The sequence below is a fragment of the Pseudorca crassidens genome, chromosome 9 (assembly GCF_039906515.1).
Source record: "Pseudorca crassidens isolate mPseCra1 chromosome 9, mPseCra1.hap1, whole genome shotgun sequence".
Lineage (NCBI taxonomy): Eukaryota > Metazoa > Chordata > Mammalia > Artiodactyla > Delphinidae > Pseudorca > Pseudorca crassidens.
The window spans coordinates 45,884,088-45,902,118 of NC_090304.1; the positions used below are offsets into that span (position 1 = coordinate 45,884,088).

General features: G+C 38.0%; 1 protein-coding gene and 1 long non-coding RNA gene across 8 annotated transcripts in view; one reads left to right on the top strand and one right to left on the bottom strand.

Annotated features, from left to right (window-relative positions):
* The window catches only part of SBF2 (SET binding factor 2), a 459,339-nt gene that overhangs the window by 416,377 nt on the left and 24,931 nt on the right, over positions 1-18,031 (top strand). For 2 of the 3 annotated variants that reach the window (XM_067749930.1, XM_067749931.1), the window contains 4 exons: positions 3,607-3,791; positions 8,358-8,534; positions 11,003-11,104; positions 11,828-12,013. In XM_067749930.1, coding sequence (XP_067606031.1) covers positions 3,607-3,791; positions 8,358-8,534; positions 11,003-11,104; positions 11,828-12,013 — 650 coding nt within the window. Of the gene's footprint in view, positions 1-2,229; positions 2,305-3,606; positions 3,792-8,357; positions 8,535-11,002; positions 11,105-11,827; positions 12,014-18,031 lie in introns of all 3 variants that reach the window. The other variant, XM_067749929.1, reaches the window with a different exon arrangement.
* LOC137230473 (uncharacterized) overlaps positions 1-18,031 on the bottom strand; it is a 70,195-nt gene that overhangs the window by 8,680 nt on the left and 43,484 nt on the right. For 2 of the 5 annotated variants that reach the window (XR_010946148.1, XR_010946147.1), the window contains exons 2-3: positions 12,927-13,149; positions 12,100-12,161 (exon numbers count right to left, since the gene is read on the bottom strand). This is a non-coding gene — a long non-coding RNA (uncharacterized lncRNA). Of the gene's footprint in view, positions 1-1,402; positions 1,463-8,498; positions 8,777-12,099; positions 12,162-12,926; positions 13,150-18,031 lie in introns of those variants that run through there. The other 3 variants (XR_010946150.1, XR_010946151.1, XR_010946149.1) reach the window with 3 other exon arrangements.

Sequence of the window (18,031 nt, forward strand, 5' to 3'; positions counted from 1 at the left end):
AACTCTTTTGATCATGGCTCACAGTAAGAAATACATTTTATATCTATATGTATACATATACATTTTATATCACAAAGGTAGTACTAAGTCACAATGCAAAATGTATATAGACTATAGCGAAAGTTTCATGAAACAATATTCATCTATACCACATGCAGTGCTCATAGTATTTTCCACTCTAATCTGTTTCACTTCCTTAAAAATACTGGTTTGACCTTCTAAAATGATTTCACAAACCACTAAGGAGGACCCTGCAGTCTGGAAAAACACCGCTCCAGGTCGGTGTTACATGCTCAGGACAAGTATTTGACACCTAGGAATCACTCAGGAAGCTAAGCAGACCTCGCCACCAATGCAGTAGTGTAATGCCTTTGGTTAACGTGATTGCCAGATGGACTTACAGTTCTCCAAGCCCTGCTGGCCCCATATCAGTACAGCCCGTTTTCTCATTGCTGATTTTCTGCTAGGTGATAAACACTTGGCAGTTTTTCATTAATGAGGCTCTGTTTGAGAAAGTGCTTAATTTTTTTTTAATTAATACCCTTTTCATTCTTTCAGGGCAAATAATTGAGTTGAAGGTATAGTAGAGAACTACAACAGCTCATATGTATCAATTTTCAAAAAGAAAATAATCAACAAATGTTTGCAGTACCTAGATATCAGGCTCTCAGCATGGATATAAGAGTAAATGTGATTAGGTCCCTGCCCTTTGGAGTACACAATCAAGTAGAATAAAATGTGCAAGTAATCACAGTGCAATGGGATCAGAGTTCAGATAGAGCTGTCTGCAACTCTAGGAGGACAGTCAAGAATGCTTTTCAGAGGAGTTTACATCGTTCCTGGATCTTAAGGAATAAGAAGTTTGTCAGGTAAAGAAATGGGAGAAGTCATTCTAGGCCAAGGGACTAGCATAAGAAAATGATATATTTAGGGAACAGTATCTCAGAATCAGGAACCAACCACTCAGGCTTCACTGTAAGCATTTAATGATCCATATTCCAATAGGAAAGCTTAAAACCTTGGCAGAAAGGAGAGTAGCTGGCTCGCACACAGGAGTCCCTGTGCCTTTTTCATGCTGTTCCAGGTCTTTGTTCTGTCTTGCAGTAGCATTCTCTGTGTATAATCAGCCAGTGCCTCTGGAACCCTTAGCTTTCTGACTTCCTTTGGCCACTAAAGCCATCAAGGCCCTTCATTTCCTACTTCCAAAGGAGTGAGGCAGAAATGAAAAATCACTTATGATGATTTTTCTTTTATCAAATTATGTCATATTTTATGCAGTTTTGAAATGGATAGCTTAATAATCCTGCCATTAATGTTTTCAATCCTCAATAAGTACGGAATCATTTTCCTTAAGTGATTTGAGCAGTTCCTTTACTCAGGAAAGAATATAACTGTAACTTACCGCTCACCATTATTGTTATTACCAGGTAAAGTTTGCGATAAGTCACGAAGCACTTTCTTTCTGTTGGAAAAAAACAATATTACTCAAATTACAAAAGTATTATCTTTGATACTGCCTATCATTTTGGTGCAAATAGGGATTTTAGGAGAAGTCATTACGTCAACCATCACAAGCTGTATTTTTAGTGGCATTGGGTATTGTCACAGGGTCATAAATTTTTGCTGCTTGTAACTATCTATCTGCTTATGGAAAATAAATGGAATTTCCAAATGAAAAGAGGAAAAAAAGAAGATAGTGTGGCAATGCTTAATGCTCTACTGCAAAAACATGCCCTTTGTTATTCCAAATGGTTGTTAGAGGTTCATTCCTGATATGATGGCCTTGCTCAAAGAACAAACATGTTGTACAACACATCGTATTTGCCAATCAGTCAGCCTCCTTAAATACTAGGGCCAGTGTATTCACCCCTCCCCAAATTCCTTAATTTTATTATAAAAATCTGTTTCTCACCAAATGACAACCTCCAAAAGCTTATTCCATTTGGTATAATTTTTTAGTGGCACTCTTTGCTGCGCTGTCCATTTCATTGTGCTTATAATATTTATAAACAAGTGCTGAAATTTCATTTAACAGGCACTCAGTTCATCTTTTTGTGTGACCGTGCAGCTTTTTGTTAATCAAATCTTCTGCTTTTAATATATTTACATTTTTCCCCTATCATTAACTTAATGTTTAAAATTAACCTGTTCTTTTCTTACTCCATTTGCTCTGATGTTTGCTGCTATATACATTTCATTCCTTCTTCCTTCTTTAATCTTGCCTACCAGTGCATGGGTACAGAGATAAATGTTTTACTCAGTCAAATCCCAAATCTTCAGCTAAGGGAAGAGTCCATTATCAAGGTACTGTATTATCTGTCCTGATGTGTCACTCTTTTTAACCATCTTCATATGAAAGCATATGTGTTACAAGTGACTTTTTTCACATTTGTTTGTCAAATTATCTTTATTCTCATCCACATTCTGAATTTCCTCTGTGATGCCATTTACCGAAAAATTAACACTTGCTGTAACATCTAAGAAAACTCATAGGTTGTAATAGAAAGTTTCATCCATGTTAAGCAGAAATTTACAATACCTTTTCTTGAGAACTGGTCTCCTGACCCTATAGATGCTTATAAAGAGAAGCAGATGTGACATTATCATGATGACTTGTAGTCACCTAGAAACATGGCTTGATTTAACATTTGGCAAAGATTAAAGCTTCTCAAAGAGCCTTTCCAAATCTAGAGAATGCACTTTAGGGAAGCAGTGGCAGTGTTATGCACCACTGTGACTCCGTCACCAGCCTGAACGCTACAGTCTGTGGGCATTTGTAAGGAGCTCTGTCAAATTTGGGACTTATTATATGCCTTTGTGTTTAGATATTTGATATTTGATAGTCTCACTTGCATATTAGAAATCCTTGATTTTTCTAATTAATATAATTAAGGTCAACTTATGAGATCCTTCCAGTAGCTTAGCTTGACCTTTCCCTTAGAAGACATCTGCTTCTGACTATACCTTTTAAATAAAGCTTCCTAAGATTCAGTGAAATGCACATTACTAAATTTATAACTTCTCACTGTTTTTCCTGGATACTGGGGGAAAAAAGACTAAAATATAACTTATACTGACTTAAAATTACATTATTTTGGCATGATACACAAATATTAATTCTCAGATGTTAGTGGGTTTAGTAAAGTTCTAATTTATTTCTTAATGTGGTTTTATGGTTAAATTGACTGACTAAAGCAGAATAATGTTCCTTCTTTTTTGAAGCCCTGAGAAATTTACTCCACGTTCTCCTTCCTAGGCTTCATTATTGCATCCTGCCCACATTTTTTCTTTCCTAGAGCCAGTGCACTCTATTTATGATACCAGTATTTACTTATAATTACTGAATTTTTATCAGTATACAAAAATAGAATTGACTTGGGTGACTTATTAGGTTCCTCTGAGCCAAATGATTTTTGAAATACTATATTAATAATGCTTATATGATGCAAAAGTAAATGACAAATGACCAATATGATACATGATTACTTAGATGAATTAATTTGCTGTTACCTCTAAAACTGTACCCACAGAGCATGCATCTTTTCCCCTATTCAGTGTCATTCTCACATCAGATTATCTCACTCAATTGTTTTGACTTTTGTGAAGGTGTTTGGGCAAGTCTTCGCTCTAGCGCTCGCCTGATCAGCTCTCCAACATCCTTCGTTGATGTTGGCGCCCGGCTGGCAGGCAAGGATCACTCGACGTCCTTCAGTAACAGCACTTACCTGCAAAACCAGCTCTTGAAACGCCAAGCAGCCCTTTATATATTTGGTGAGAAGTCGCAGCTAAGGGTAAGATTTCTTTTTCTCACTTAGAAACTTCATGGATACGTGAAGGCAGTGTATAAAACTTATTTCATAAACCAGCTTTCCTAGAAATTTTTTTTTCTTTTTTGCTGCATGGAGTCTTAACCTGGAGTTAATAATCTTTAAAAAAATTAGCTCATGTGTATGTATACATGTATGTCTACCTGTACTTATATAGATAGAGATACACATGCATACACACAATGCATATTTATTAGGCATGAAAACAAGTGCTTATTCATAATCATTTTTAAAATCAGCATAAATATCATGAATATTAGGGAGTGTACATTAAAAAAATAAGGCTTATCCAGGCTGTGTTTTTCCACTGTCTTAGTTCAGCTTCCATAGGAGTCTGTGCCCATGGCAAAACAGATGTTTTTGTTCTTGTAAACCTATTGATAAAGCTGCAGGAAGGAAGAGTGGAAAGAAGAGCATGGCACTGCATATGGAGGCAAGGGAAGGCCAAGGCTACACTTCTTAAGTTACATTCTTTAAGGGTTCTCAAGACTATATAGAGTGACACGTCCTAAGACATGTCAGAAAATGTAAGATATTAGCTGGTAATCAACTTTATTCTTACTTTTTTTTTTGGGCTGCATTGGGTCATCGTTGCTGCACGGGCTTTTTCTAGTTGAGACGAGTGGGGGCTACTCTTTATTGCGGTGCACAGGCTTCTCAATGCGGTGGCTTCCCTTGTTGCGGAGCACAGGCTTTAGGCGCACAGGCTTCAGTAGTTGTGGCTCACAGGCTCTAGAGCACAGGCTCAGTAGTTGTGGTGCACGGGCTTAGTTGCTCTGCGGCATGTGGGATCTTCCCGGACCAGGGCTCAAACCAGTGTCTGCTGCATTGACAGGCGGATTCTTAATCACTGCGCCACCAGGGAAGCCCCTTTATTCTTACTTTTAAATTATTATGTTAAAGAGCTTCACTATGCTCAAGTCCCATAAATTGTAAAGATAGTCTCTATCTCCAAAAGCAACAATAATTCCTTGGGGTTTAATGTTTTTGCAGTTCACACATTACAGAATAAATTTCATTACTACTGACAGGTGTGTGGGAAATAAAAGTATTTGGGGTTTTTGGGGGGGGGTTGTTTTTGTTTTTTATTTTGACTGTGCTGGGTCTTCATTGCGGTACGCGGGCTTTTCGTTGTGGCGCACGGGCTTCTCTAGTTGTGGCGTGCGGGCTCAGTAGTAGCAGTGCGCAGACTTAGTTGCCCTGCAGCATGTGAGCTCTTAGTTCTGTGATCAGGGATCGAACCCGCGTCCCCTGTATTGGAAGACGGATTCTTAGGCACTGGACCACCAGGGAAGTCCCTAAAAGTATTTGTTAATTCAGAAATCCCCTCAAAGTTTAGTCCAGTGCCCCAGTGAGCACTGGACAATCTAGACAGATGTTCAGCTGAACTGTAAAATGGAGGCTGTGAGCAGGATCCCACATGCTTGGTCCTCAGGATGCCAGTGACTGAGTCAGCTCTTCAGTGGCAGTCTGGCTTTGCTAGCTCTTCTCCCACTGCCTGGACTACTGCAGTCACTTAGTCACCAAGCTTTAGGGTAGAGGGAATGAAACTGCTGGGTAACGCTCAATTTTTAAATATGCACACGTGTCTTCTGATACAGCAGATAATTTTATATCCAGAAAATAGTTGGGACATTTTTCAACAGTAGTCCAGGGATGCCTGCACAGCCTCCTTGGCACCAGTGTCTTTCCCAGAGCACAGACTTTGCCCACTTCAGCACACCTCTTATTTATGATCTGAGTCACTCCCCAAGGTTTGTCTCCTGAATGCTCACCTCTGCTATTCCCTTTGCACATCAGTCCTCAGATAAGCTGTGTGATCATGCATATATGAGTAAGAAAGACTGACCAATTGGGACCCTTCCTCCTTTCCTCCCTCTCTCCCTCCCTCCTTTCTCTCTTTCTTTCATCAATAAAATACTGTATTTTAAAAACATAATTCCAAACATAATTTCTGGCACAATAGTTATTAGGATTTTTGTATATTCCTTCACATTTTGCTTTTTATTAATTCAACTGTGTCTGTAGGGTATGGGTGCATATCTGTCTGACGTGTGCCACAGTCTAGCCAGCACAGCGCTGCCTAGTTGCAGCTCCACACCTTTTTATCCCAACAAAGGAAACATAGGAAAGTAAATAAGTGAGAGTGACTCATTCTAAACAATCTGGAATTGCCCTTATTTACCTTTTTTAATTCACATACTTTAATATCTTATACTTAGTAACAAATTCTTCATAATCTTAACAGTGTGTCGAACACGATGGTTGATAACTCCTGCTTTATAAGGTAGGTATACCTAGCTCAAGTATGGTTGGGAAATGGAAAGGAATCTAGTTTTTCTGAAAAGTAAACTATTTTTTATATGTTTTAAAAAAAACCAATATGACACGACACTGTAAGTCAATTTTCCAATGAAAATTTTAAAAAATAAAGTAGATAACCAACAAGGGCCTACTGTATAGCACAGTGAACTATACTCAGGAATATAAATGTCTAAATGTCTTGGTAAATATATCTGGATTGTAATAATATGTTTTGAATTGCATAGAACGTTTAAAGCAAAAAAAGATTAAAAAAAAACTAACAGAAAAGAACTCATGTTCTCATAGTGCTAAGTTCTTTATCTCAAGCCATCTTTCCATGTTGTGTAATACATTTCATATTTATTTTAATCACTGCATAACTTTTTTTTTAAACATTCAGTCCGTTTTTTAATATTTATTTTCTTTTTATTTATTTTTATTTTTCGGCTGTGTCTGGTCTTCATCATGGCATGTGGGATCTTCATTGCAGCATGAGGGATCTTTTTGGCGTGGCACGCGGGCTTCTCTCTAGTTGTGACGTGTGGGTTTTCTCTCTCTAGTTGTGGCGCGTGGGCTCCAGAGCGCATGGGCTCTGTAGTTGTGGCACGCGGGCTCCAGAGCACATAGGTTCTGTAGTTTGTGGCACGCAGCCTCTCTAGTTGAGGTGCACAGGCTCAATAGTTGTGGCGCGCGGGCTTAGTTGCCCCGCAGCATGTGGGATCTTAGTTCCCCTACCAGGGATCATCCCGCGTCCCCTGCATTGGAAGGTGGATTCTTTACCACTGGACCACCAGGGAAGTCCCATAACTTTCTGTTTTGTTGGATGTTTCGGTTTCTTTCTTTATCATCTATATGTAAAATTGCAGTCACATTTTCAAGCATATAGCTTTTTATTTTTATTTTTTATTGGAGATACACTCCACTAGAGGATTTTTTCGTACATTTTAGATTATTTCTTTAGGCTAGCTTCCTAAAAGTGGAATTACTAAGACAAAGAAACTTTTTTTTTCCTTAATATACATTGGTAATGCTGTTTAAGAAAAACAACTTGGGGGTTTTTACTTTTTATTTTAAAATTTTAATAGGCCTTTAAAAAATAAAGTAACCAATATAAAACATGAAACAGACCCAATATGTAAGTCTTTGGCAGCAATTTTTTTTAATTGTGGTAAAATACAAATAACATAAAATTTACCATCTTAACATGTACAGTTCAGCAGTGCTAACTAAGTACATTCATATTATTGTACAGCCAATCTCCAAAAAGCAGTTTACTCTTAGAAAAGCAGATGATCCAGTAGAGTAATTTGGGCAGAATGTGAAGAAAGTGAAAAGAACATGAGAAAATTAATTCATTCTTTCTTTGGCGTAAGAAGTTAGAGAACTTTTAAATCGTCTTCAGAAGTAGGCAACTAGATTATCAGAATAAACTATTTCAATGGGCCACCAATTTAGCATTCTTTAGTTAAAATTGCGAACTCACATAGAAAAAATTCCATATGGATTAAAAATATAAATGATAAAAATACTGAAACAAAGATTGATATATGTGTCATACTGAGTGAAAAATTGTCCAAAAGTTAGAAATCAACAAAGCCTTTCATGTTTTACTGTATATGTATTTTTTTATTATTGGCTTTAAAAGAATACAATATTAGTAGTCGTAGGGCAGTGAGATAGTGATTTTTATATTCTTCTCAGTGTTTATCTCTGCTTTTTTTTTTCATTTTCACAATGACTATGTTTTACTTGCATAATAAGAAACAAATGTGTATGTCTATAAACTTTAATTTGTAGAGCTCTGGAACCTCAACAGCATATTACCTTTTAATTATAATTCACATCTTGGGGAGACTTAGTTTACAGTTTTAGATTAATCATGCTGTCAGGCGTCATTGGTTCCTCCTTAGACCTCCAGGTTCATGGCCTTGTAAGTAGCTTATATTTGGTCCTATAAGCTCCATCAGGTTCCAGTCTACTAGTAGCCTCTTCAAGTTCTCAGAATGACAGCAAGCTAAGTCAAACCACTAGACTTTACTGAATGGCTCTTTCCAGCAATACTGACACATTAGCGAAAAATGATTGACTTTCTTGATCCACTGCAGCCCCTGCAGCTCTTTGGCCTCAACTAACTGTATATCACTAAGCATTACCCTGTTGAAAACATTGTTTTTTTTTACCTATAACACGTCGTCTGCCTAATTCTCTCTGCATCTTCATCCACAGAACTTCAAGTTAGAATTTGCTTTAAATTGTGAGTTTGTTCCTGTTGAATTTCATGACATCCGACAAGTGAAAGCCAGTTTTAAAAAACTGATGAGAGCTTGTGTCCCAAGCACCATCCCTACTGACTCAGAAGTGACCTTCCTGAGAGCCCTGGGAGACTCTGAGTGGTTCCCACAGGTAATGTCTGGAGCAGCTTATCTTATAACTCAAGAAAAGAGAGGCCCAAGGGTATACAGAATTGATATTTGAGGAAAAAAATATTATGTTCCCCACTACCTGACATTCTCCCTTGATTGTGTGCCCTCTGTAAAGGGCTTTCAGTTCCAGGGAACCATGTGATACAGGAAATGAAGGGGTAGAATTCTCCATGCCTGGGTTTTTCTCTCTGTTGTTGAAACTTGCTTGGTCTCCATAGGATGCTAAGAAGGAGATTATTATTTTTAGATGGAAACTTTTTGATATACAACAAATTTAAACAACATGTATGTATAGGGCTCCTGCTCTGTTACTAACAGAGTGAGGATCCAGGACAGGATGTGATTGCTAGGTGACTCCAAGGGGCTTTTCCTCTTACTTTCTCACTTTCTATTTGTCTCTGCCTGTTCTGTGTCTCTGGACTGTGGCTTCACTCCCAAGCCAGCCCAACAAAGGCACATTGGTTGCCCTGAAGCCTACCTAAGGTTTAGGAAAAACCACATATCCTTCTTTCAGCTAAGTCAAGCTTGGGATGTTTTTAATTGAACGCTTATTGAGAAATTAAGGAGAAATAGTTATGCCAGCACACCTAACCCACATTTCTTCCAAACCACAGAAAGAAAGGTGTTTATGACATGCATGTTTTAGACACTGATGCAGATATTTGGCCAAGAGCCTCTCTGCAATACAGCCTTCAGCCTTGTCTTTAGGCCCCTGGTGCTATGTCCATTATTCCTTCCCCCCTTGTAGGAGCACACAGCCCCTCTATCCCCTGTCCACATTGACCTCCAAGCCTCCCGCCTTTTTTTTTTTCCTCCTGCTTCTCTTGAGGAGGAAAAAGGGTTGTTTCCCACAGTACATTGGACTAAAAAGAAAAAAAAAGCCAGGAAATGATGTAAGTACCCAGGGCAGTGACAATTCTCAAGGGTACTTAAACTCTAGGAAAACAGCCACATATACAATTAGCTATTATATGAGGCTGTGTTAATTACTGTTAAGGCAATTCAGGATACTTTGAGTACCCATGGAAGGAGCTGATCAATACCCCCTGCTGTCCCTAAGTTATAAGCCCCAGCCCCAAAGTGTTCCTACCACTCAACCTATCCATCTATGTTTCTCCTATTCTGTGTTCTACTCCTTACTTCAAAGTGGATTCATATCAGAAGTTAGTGACTAAAAACAATGGAAAACGTTGCCCCACTTGGGATATTGGCAGTTTAAAAGTTAACTCGGAGCACATGCTAAGCCCAAGAGAATTCAGGCCTGGTAATAGTTGTGTTATAGGAACAGTGAATGAGGACCTTCCCATTCTTGAAGAGGACATGTGCCTTGTTCCTGTGTTTAAAATAGCCTAGCTCTGGGATGAACTGAGAGAGTGACTTGGACTTATATACACTACCAAATGTAAAACAGATAGCTAGTAGGAAGCAGCTGCATAGCACAGGGAGATCAGCTCGGTGCTCTGTGACCACCTAGAGGGGTGGGATAGGGAGGGTGGGAGGGAGACGCAAGAGGGAAGAGATATGGGGATGTATGTATATGTATAGCTGATTCACTTCGTTATAAAGCAGAAACTAACACACCATTGTAAAGCAATCATACTCCAGTAAAGACGTTAAAAAAATAATTTAAAAAAATAATAGCCTACCTCTGTTTAAAATATGGGGGTGGGAGTGTTTTGTTTTAGTTCAGAGTTGGATTCATTCTACAAGTTATGTCAAGTAATGTTTAAAATTTTTTTAAACCAGAATGTTACACATTTAGTTTTGAAATCTATGTGCTTTGCTCACACCCTAATTGTTCATTAGGGACTTGGAGTCAGTTGTCTTGGCTTAAAAAGCTGAGCACAAATAAAAGTTTTCTTCCCATTTAATACACAGTACAAATACTTTAGTATAGAATTCACATTTGATAGAAGCAATATCTTTTGTAATTTCTCTGGGGAGATGCATTATATATATTTTGTAATATTTTTCTTTCTCCTGAGATTTTTTTGTAGGTATATTTTCTCTAATATTAGAGGTTTTTTAAATGAAAAAAAGTATACAATTCAGTACTTTTTAGTATATTTACAAAGTTGTGTAGCCGTCGGAAATAGAACTCACTATATCACATAAGAACAAATTTTAAATCTAATAACTATGTTGCGAGGGCCACATAGAGCCTCACTCTTTTCCACTGGAAAGAATTATAGCTCTTCTGCTTTGAGGGGAATCTTGTACGGTCAGTTTATTTCATTAAGTATCACTTGAACACATTGTTTTAAAATGTGTCATTGTTTAATCTTGATTTTGACAAAGAACTTTAAGTATTTAAAATTCATATGATTCTTTTGTCCAAATATTTTAATCCCTAACTTGTTTGATTATCTAAGGTTGATAGCAAGTCTGTCTGTTCTTGGTGCTCAGAAAGCACTTGGTCTAATTGTGGCCTCCTTTCTTAACTCTTAGCTTCACAGGATATTGCAGCTTGCTGTGGTTGTATCAGAAGTACTTGAGAATGGTTCCTCAGTTTTGGTGTGTTTGGAAGAAGGCTGGGACATCACTGCACAAGTAAATTATTAAAACATATTTTCAGATATTTAATTTTATATTTGTATTTTAATTCAGTTATTTTAAAATTCTGCAGATGAATCTTTTGTATAATGACTAATGTGTTTATGGACAGAGAAAGTCCTCTGTTAAACACCACCTGGTATCCATCAAAAAGCTCTGTGCCGTGAGTTTCCAGGCCCTACAGAGCCTGGAGCTCTGGCTCAGGGCATCAGGCTCCCACACCACAGAAGCATCATGCAAGCATGACCAGCAGTGTAGGACATGGACCATCCTTCCCATGTTTTGTCAGTCCTTTCTCTGGTTCTCTGTAAGCCCCTTCTTTACTCACTCCAGAGTGAAAAGGAAAAGTACGAGTATAATCTACAGTAAAACATTAATCTACATCTGCCAAAAAGTAGATGTAGGTTTGAACTGATCCTCTGACCTTATTAATTAACCTAGAAGAAGGCCACAGTCAGCAAACTGGCCAGGCAAGGATTAAATTCTTAATTCTCCTCTGAAGGAAAATGTAGCCAAAATGAATTTGAGTCTCAGTTTTTAATGGAAAGTTTGTAGAATTAATTCACTTAGCTGTCCTGGAGCAGTTAGTGAACAAATTTGCCATCCAGGTAACTTTGCTTGTTAATTAGCTGTCAGTCATCAAAAGGAAGTGCTTTGTCTTAGAAGCAGGAATTTTTCAGGACTGAAAGTAATGAAGTATCCAACCTGCTTGTACCCTAGGTGACCTCCCTGGTTCAGTTACTCAGTGACCCCTTTTATAGGACACTTGAAGGCTTCCGGATGCTGGTCGAAAAAGAGTGGCTCTCTTTTGGTCATAAATTCAGTCAGCGGAGCAGCTTGACCCTCAGCTGTCAGGGCAGTGGTTTCACTCCAGTCTTCCTACAGTTCTTAGATTGTGTACACCAGGTAAGTAGAGCAAGCTTAAATCGACTTGATACGAGAGAAAGAAAAGACCTAGCATTTACTGAGCATTGCATTGCTGTGCCAGGTACCTTTATGTCACAGCTCTGATGGACTCAGCCGTAAGACTTGCTAAAATCTCAGCAGTAGCTTCCTGGAAATGGAAAAGAAAAAACTAGTTGGTTTCTGAAACTAGGCTAGCTGAGCTGGCTATCGAGCTGGCTCCCAAGTGAAGTGGGCAGCACTCTAAATTACCATCTAATGTAACGGAGCAAACTTGGCTTGTTCTCGAAGAAGGTTTGATCTAGTGTAGAACAGTAAAACTCTCTAGGTGTTGGCCAAGCCTGAAATCCAGCACGTGGTCTTCCCATTTGGGGAGGACCCTACTTTATGCCTGAAAATATAGGAGGTAGAGCTAAACCCCTAGAGAAAGAATCAGGGCCCGACCAGGCAAGCCTCTGAGGTTGAGAACAATGGCTCAGTTCTACTGGGTGGCATAATTAGGGCTAATCAAGAGACCAGACAGAGGGCTTCCCTGGTGGCGCAGTGGTTAAGAATCTGCCTGCCAAGGCAGGGGACACGGGTTCCATCCCTGGTCCGGGAAGATTCCACATGCCGCGGAGCAACTAAGCCCGTGCGCCACAACTACTGAAGCCCGTGCACCTAGAGCCCGTGCTCCGCAACAAGAGAAGCCACCGCAATGAGAAGCCTGCACACCGCAATGAAGAGTAGCCCCCGCTCACCGCAACTAGAGAAAGCCCACATGCAGCAACGAAGACCCAACGCAGCCAAAAATAAATAAATAAAATAAATTTATTTTTTAAAAAAGAGACCAGACAGAAACCCAGGTATATAATCCAGTCAAACCCAGTAGGAGCTGGGAGTGGGGGAGATGTGAATGCTCTGGGCTCCCTCTTACCTTCATCTCAGGCCTTGGTCAGTATTGGGCTTGAGAATTGGATGGCACTGGGTTTAAAAGTTGAAGGCATTGGCACCAGTGGCTAAAATGGCCTAGAAAAAGTAAGGTTGACACTTATAGCCTGTTTCGTCTGCACCACAACAGTGAATGGGTTCTGGCATGTCAAACATATTTGTCAGAACAGTGATCCTCTTTGAAATTGAAATACATTGGCCTCAAGTGTCTGTTGGAAAGAAAAGTAAAAATGTTTTTAGGAACCAGTACTGGAACTAGATCATCTTATGTATGGTTATGTTTTGTTTTTTATTCCATTAATCACTTGATCAGCTTTATCAATTCACTTCATAATTTTTTAAAAAATGTATTTAGAGTGTATAATTCAGTAGTTTTTAGTATATTCAGAGTTGTGCAATTACCACAAGCAATTTCTGATTATTTTATCACCCCAAAACAAACTCCATACCCATTAGCAGTGACTTTTCCATCGACCCCATCCCCTACATACACAAACACTGGAGGTTATGTTTTTGATTGCTCCCATCAGCTTCTTAAAGAAAAGAAAGACCTATTGAATAATTTTAGTTGATTTGAGTAGTATCTGGAGAAGCTGGTCACAAGGTTGAGCTTATACTTTTAAACTCTTTGCAGCAAATTATATATTTGCTTCCTGTTTGAATATTAGCTTTTTTATTCAGACATCTTTCGACAAGTACATGAGGGAGAAGTTTGAAGCCCATTGTCTCTGAAACAGAAAGCTTAACTGAGACTAAAGGGGAGGAGCAAGCATTTTTTCTCACTTCTGGATAGCTGAACGCCTACAAGTTCTTCATGAAAGCACTTCTTATCCTGCACATTGTCTTATTATGCTATGCACAGGCTATTTCCTGCCTTCATGCCTATATCCCACTACCATCTGCAGTCATCATTACTGATATTTCTTGACCGCTTACTATGCACCAGGCACTGTTCTCAGCACTATATTTTATTCCATGATTCTAAGTAATCTTTGAACCTTTTCCTGGCCCCTTCATTTGTATTCTTATGAACCGTGTACAGACTTCTTCGGTAGCATCTGTACACTAGCATCTATCTATTTGTACGTGTCTGTTGCCTTCTACTTAGACTGAGAATTCTTGGGAGAAGGGTCTATGTTATATTAACCTTCATATCCCTAATATCTAATGCAATTATAATTTTAGTCTCTGGAATGTAGTAGACCCTCAATAAATATGTATAAATGAAAATTTGAATGACCACCTGGTTCAGCCTTGTTGAGGCTCTCACCACCCTTCATCAAGACCATCTAGGGTGTCCTGAGTTGCTAATAACATCTTCTGAATGCTCAGATATGAAGCTGTTACTCTCTTTTACAAAAAACCTTTAAAGCAGACAAACAAAAACTTTCAGTGGCTCTACAGTTCTTAAAGAATTACTCTTCCTCATGTCCAATTTGAATATAATAATGTCAAAATTTCACTTGAAAGGTTCTTAAGGCTCCTCACTGGATGCCTCTGTTGTCTTAATAAGTACACTCAACCAATTTTACCCCTGCATTGAAATAATATCACTCTTGGGCTTCCCTGGTGGCACAGTGGTGGAGAATCCGCCTGCCAGTTCAGGGGACATGGGTTCGATCCCTGGAAGAAGTAGTAGTCCAGGAAGATCCCACATGCCGCAGAGCAACTAAGCCCGTGCGCCACAACTACTGAGCCTGTGCTCTAGAGCCCGTGAGCCACAACTACTGAGCCCATGTGCCATAACTACTGAAGCCCTCACGCCTAGAGCCCATGCTCCACAACGAGAGAAGCCACTGCAATGAGAAGCCCAAGCACCATACCAAAGAGTAGCCCCCCACTCGCTGCAACTAGAGAAAGCCCGTGCACAGCAATGAAGACCCAACACAGCCAAAAATAAATAAATTTATAAAAAGAAAAAAAAATCACTCTTTATGCAGTTGAATACCAGATGAAGCAGTTGACTTGCTTTTAATGTCTTTGGCGTATAAAAGTGGATATCTTTAAAAATTAAAATCACAATCTTCATAATGTGGTGTTCACACTTAAAGAACATATAGGGATTAAAAAAAAACACACAGAAAAAATCAAACCAAGAGCTGGTTCTTTTAAAGGGTAAATAAAATTGACAAACCTGGCCAGGCTCACCAAGAAGAAGAGAGAGAGAACCCAAAGAGAAAAAAGAAATAAAAAAGGAGAAATCTCAACTGATACCACAGAAATACAAAAAAACATAAGAGAATTCTATGAACAATTATATGCCAACAAATTTGACAACCTAGAAGAAATGGACAACTTTATAGAAACATACAGCCCACCTAAATTGAATCAAGAAGAAATAGATAATTTGAACAGACTGATCACTAGAAGTGAAACAGAATCTGTAATTTAAAAAATCTCCCTGCAAACAAAAGGCCAGGACCAGATAGCTTCACAGGCAAATTCTACCAAACATACAAAGGAGAACTCATACGGATTCTTCTCAAACTCTTCCAAAAGACTGAAGAGAAGGGAACACTCCCAAAGACATTCTGTGATGCCACCATCACCCTGATACCAAAACCAAAGATCCCACCAAAAAAGAAAATTACAGGCCAATATCTTTGATGAATATAGATGCAAAAATTCTCAACAAAATATTAGGAAACCAAATCCAACAACACATAAAAAAGATCATACACCACAACCAAGTGAGGTTCATCACACATTCACAAGGATGGTTCAACATATGCAAATCAATCAGTGTAATACACAACATTAAGAAAAGTCAAAAACCACATGATCATCTCAATGGATGCAGAAAAGGCATTTGACAAAATTCAACATCCATTCATGATAAAAACTCTTACCAAAGTGGGTACACAGGGAACATATCTCAACATAATGAAAGGTATTTATGACAAACCCACAGCCAATGTAATACTCAATGGTGAAAAGCTGAAAGCCTTCCTACTAAAATCTGGAACAAGGATGCCCACTCTCACCCCTTCTATTCAACATATTATTGGAAGTCCTAGCCACAGCAATCAGACAAGAAAAAGAAATAAAACATATTCAAATTAGATGGGAAGAGGTAAAATTGTCACCATATGTGGATGACATGATACTATATATAGAAAACCCTAAGGATTCCACACAAAAACTACTAGATCTAATAAATGAATTCAGCAAAGTAGTAGGATACAAGATTAACATTCAGAAATCAGTTGTATTTCTTTACACTAACTATGAAATAGAAAGGGAATGTAAAAAAAAAAAAAAAAGTACCTTTTAAAATTGCACCATTTAAAATTGCACCAAAAAAAAAAAAAAAAACCTAGGAATAAACTTGACCAAGGAGGTGAAAGACTTTTACACTGAGAACTATAAAACATTAATAAAGGAAATTAAGGAGGGCTCAAAGAAATGGAAAGATATCCCATGCTCTTGGGTTGGAAGAATTAATATTGTTAAAATGGCAATACTACCCAAAGCAACCTACAGATTTATGCAATCCCTATCAAATTACCCATGACATTTTTCACACAACTAGAATGATCCAAAAATTTATATGGAACCATAAAAGACCCAGAATTGCCAAAGCAATTCTGAGGAAAAAAAAACAAAGCAGGAGGCATAATTGTCCCAGACTTCAGACAATACTACAAAGCTGCAGTAATCAAAACAGTGGGGAATGAGAGGACTGGCAGGTAAAGTCACCCATGTAGACTTTTTTTAATAAGAATTAAACTGAATCCATGTCAACTTTTTTTTTTTTTTTTTTTTTTTTTTTGGCCACACTGCTTTGTTTGCAGGTTCTTAGTTTCCTGACCAGGGATTGAACCCAGGCCCTTGGTAGTGAAGGCACGGATGGAGTCCTAACCACTGGACTGCCAGGGAATTCCCATGTCAACTTTTTTAAAAGAATTAAACTGAGAATAGGACACTTGTTTACAAACTTCTTTACTGATTATTTTAAGATATCATCCATAGGCATTTGAAAATATCCATATTTTTGGTTTCACATATTTTTATCCTAAAATTAACTTAAACCTTTTTTATGGCTGAAATAAAAGTTTGTAACTGTCCCTTTTTCATATAATATTTTTCATATAACATCCTCAGATTTCAAAGGGTGAAATAAAGTTTAAAGGAAGTAAGTTTAACTGCTGTTTCCACAAATGAGGGATTAAAACTCTAATGACAACTTCCCCCACAGAAAACAATTATAAAATGAGACATGGGGAAAGGAAACTTTTCAACAAATGGTATTGGAATAACTGTATATCTATATAAAAAAGTATGAACCCTGACCCTTACATCATTCACAGAAATTTACCTGAAATGGATCATAGATGTAAATGGCTAAAGGAAATTATTCAAGCAGAAAATAAATGATAAAAGAAGGAATCTTGGGATATCAGGAAGGAATAAAGAACAACAGAAAGTAAAATATGGATAAATACAATAGACTTTTCTCCTCCTCTTCAGTTTTCTAAATTGATGGTTGAAGCAAAAATTATAACAGTTTTTGATGTTCTCAATATATGTAGAGGAAATAGTTAAGACAATTATAAGTGGGGGAGCACAAAGGGATGTAAAGGGAAGTAAGGTTTCTACACTTCACTAAAATGTCAACACCAGTCGACAGTAACAAGATATGTAATGTAATACCCAGAACGACCACTAAAAAAGCTACATAAAGACATACACTCAAAAACACTATAGATAAATCAAAATAAAATTCTAAAAAATGTTCAGGTAATCCACAGAAGGCAGGGAAAAGAAAACAGAAAGAAAAAGAAATAGAACAAACTGAAGACAAAAAGTAAAATGACAGACTTCAGCCCTAACATACCAATAATTGCATTAAAAATGGAAATGGTCTAAATAAAACATGACGTAACAGTATGCTTTTTATAAGAAACTTGGTTCAAATATGAAAGTATTGTCATAGAAGTTGTATTTATAATAGCCAGAAATTGCAGGAGGGAGGGGACAAAATGTCCTGAAACAGGTAAATGGCTAAACAAACTGGTTCATCCATACCATGGAACACTACTCAGCAATGAAAAGGGGTGAGCTGCTGATACAAGCGACAATTTGAATGGA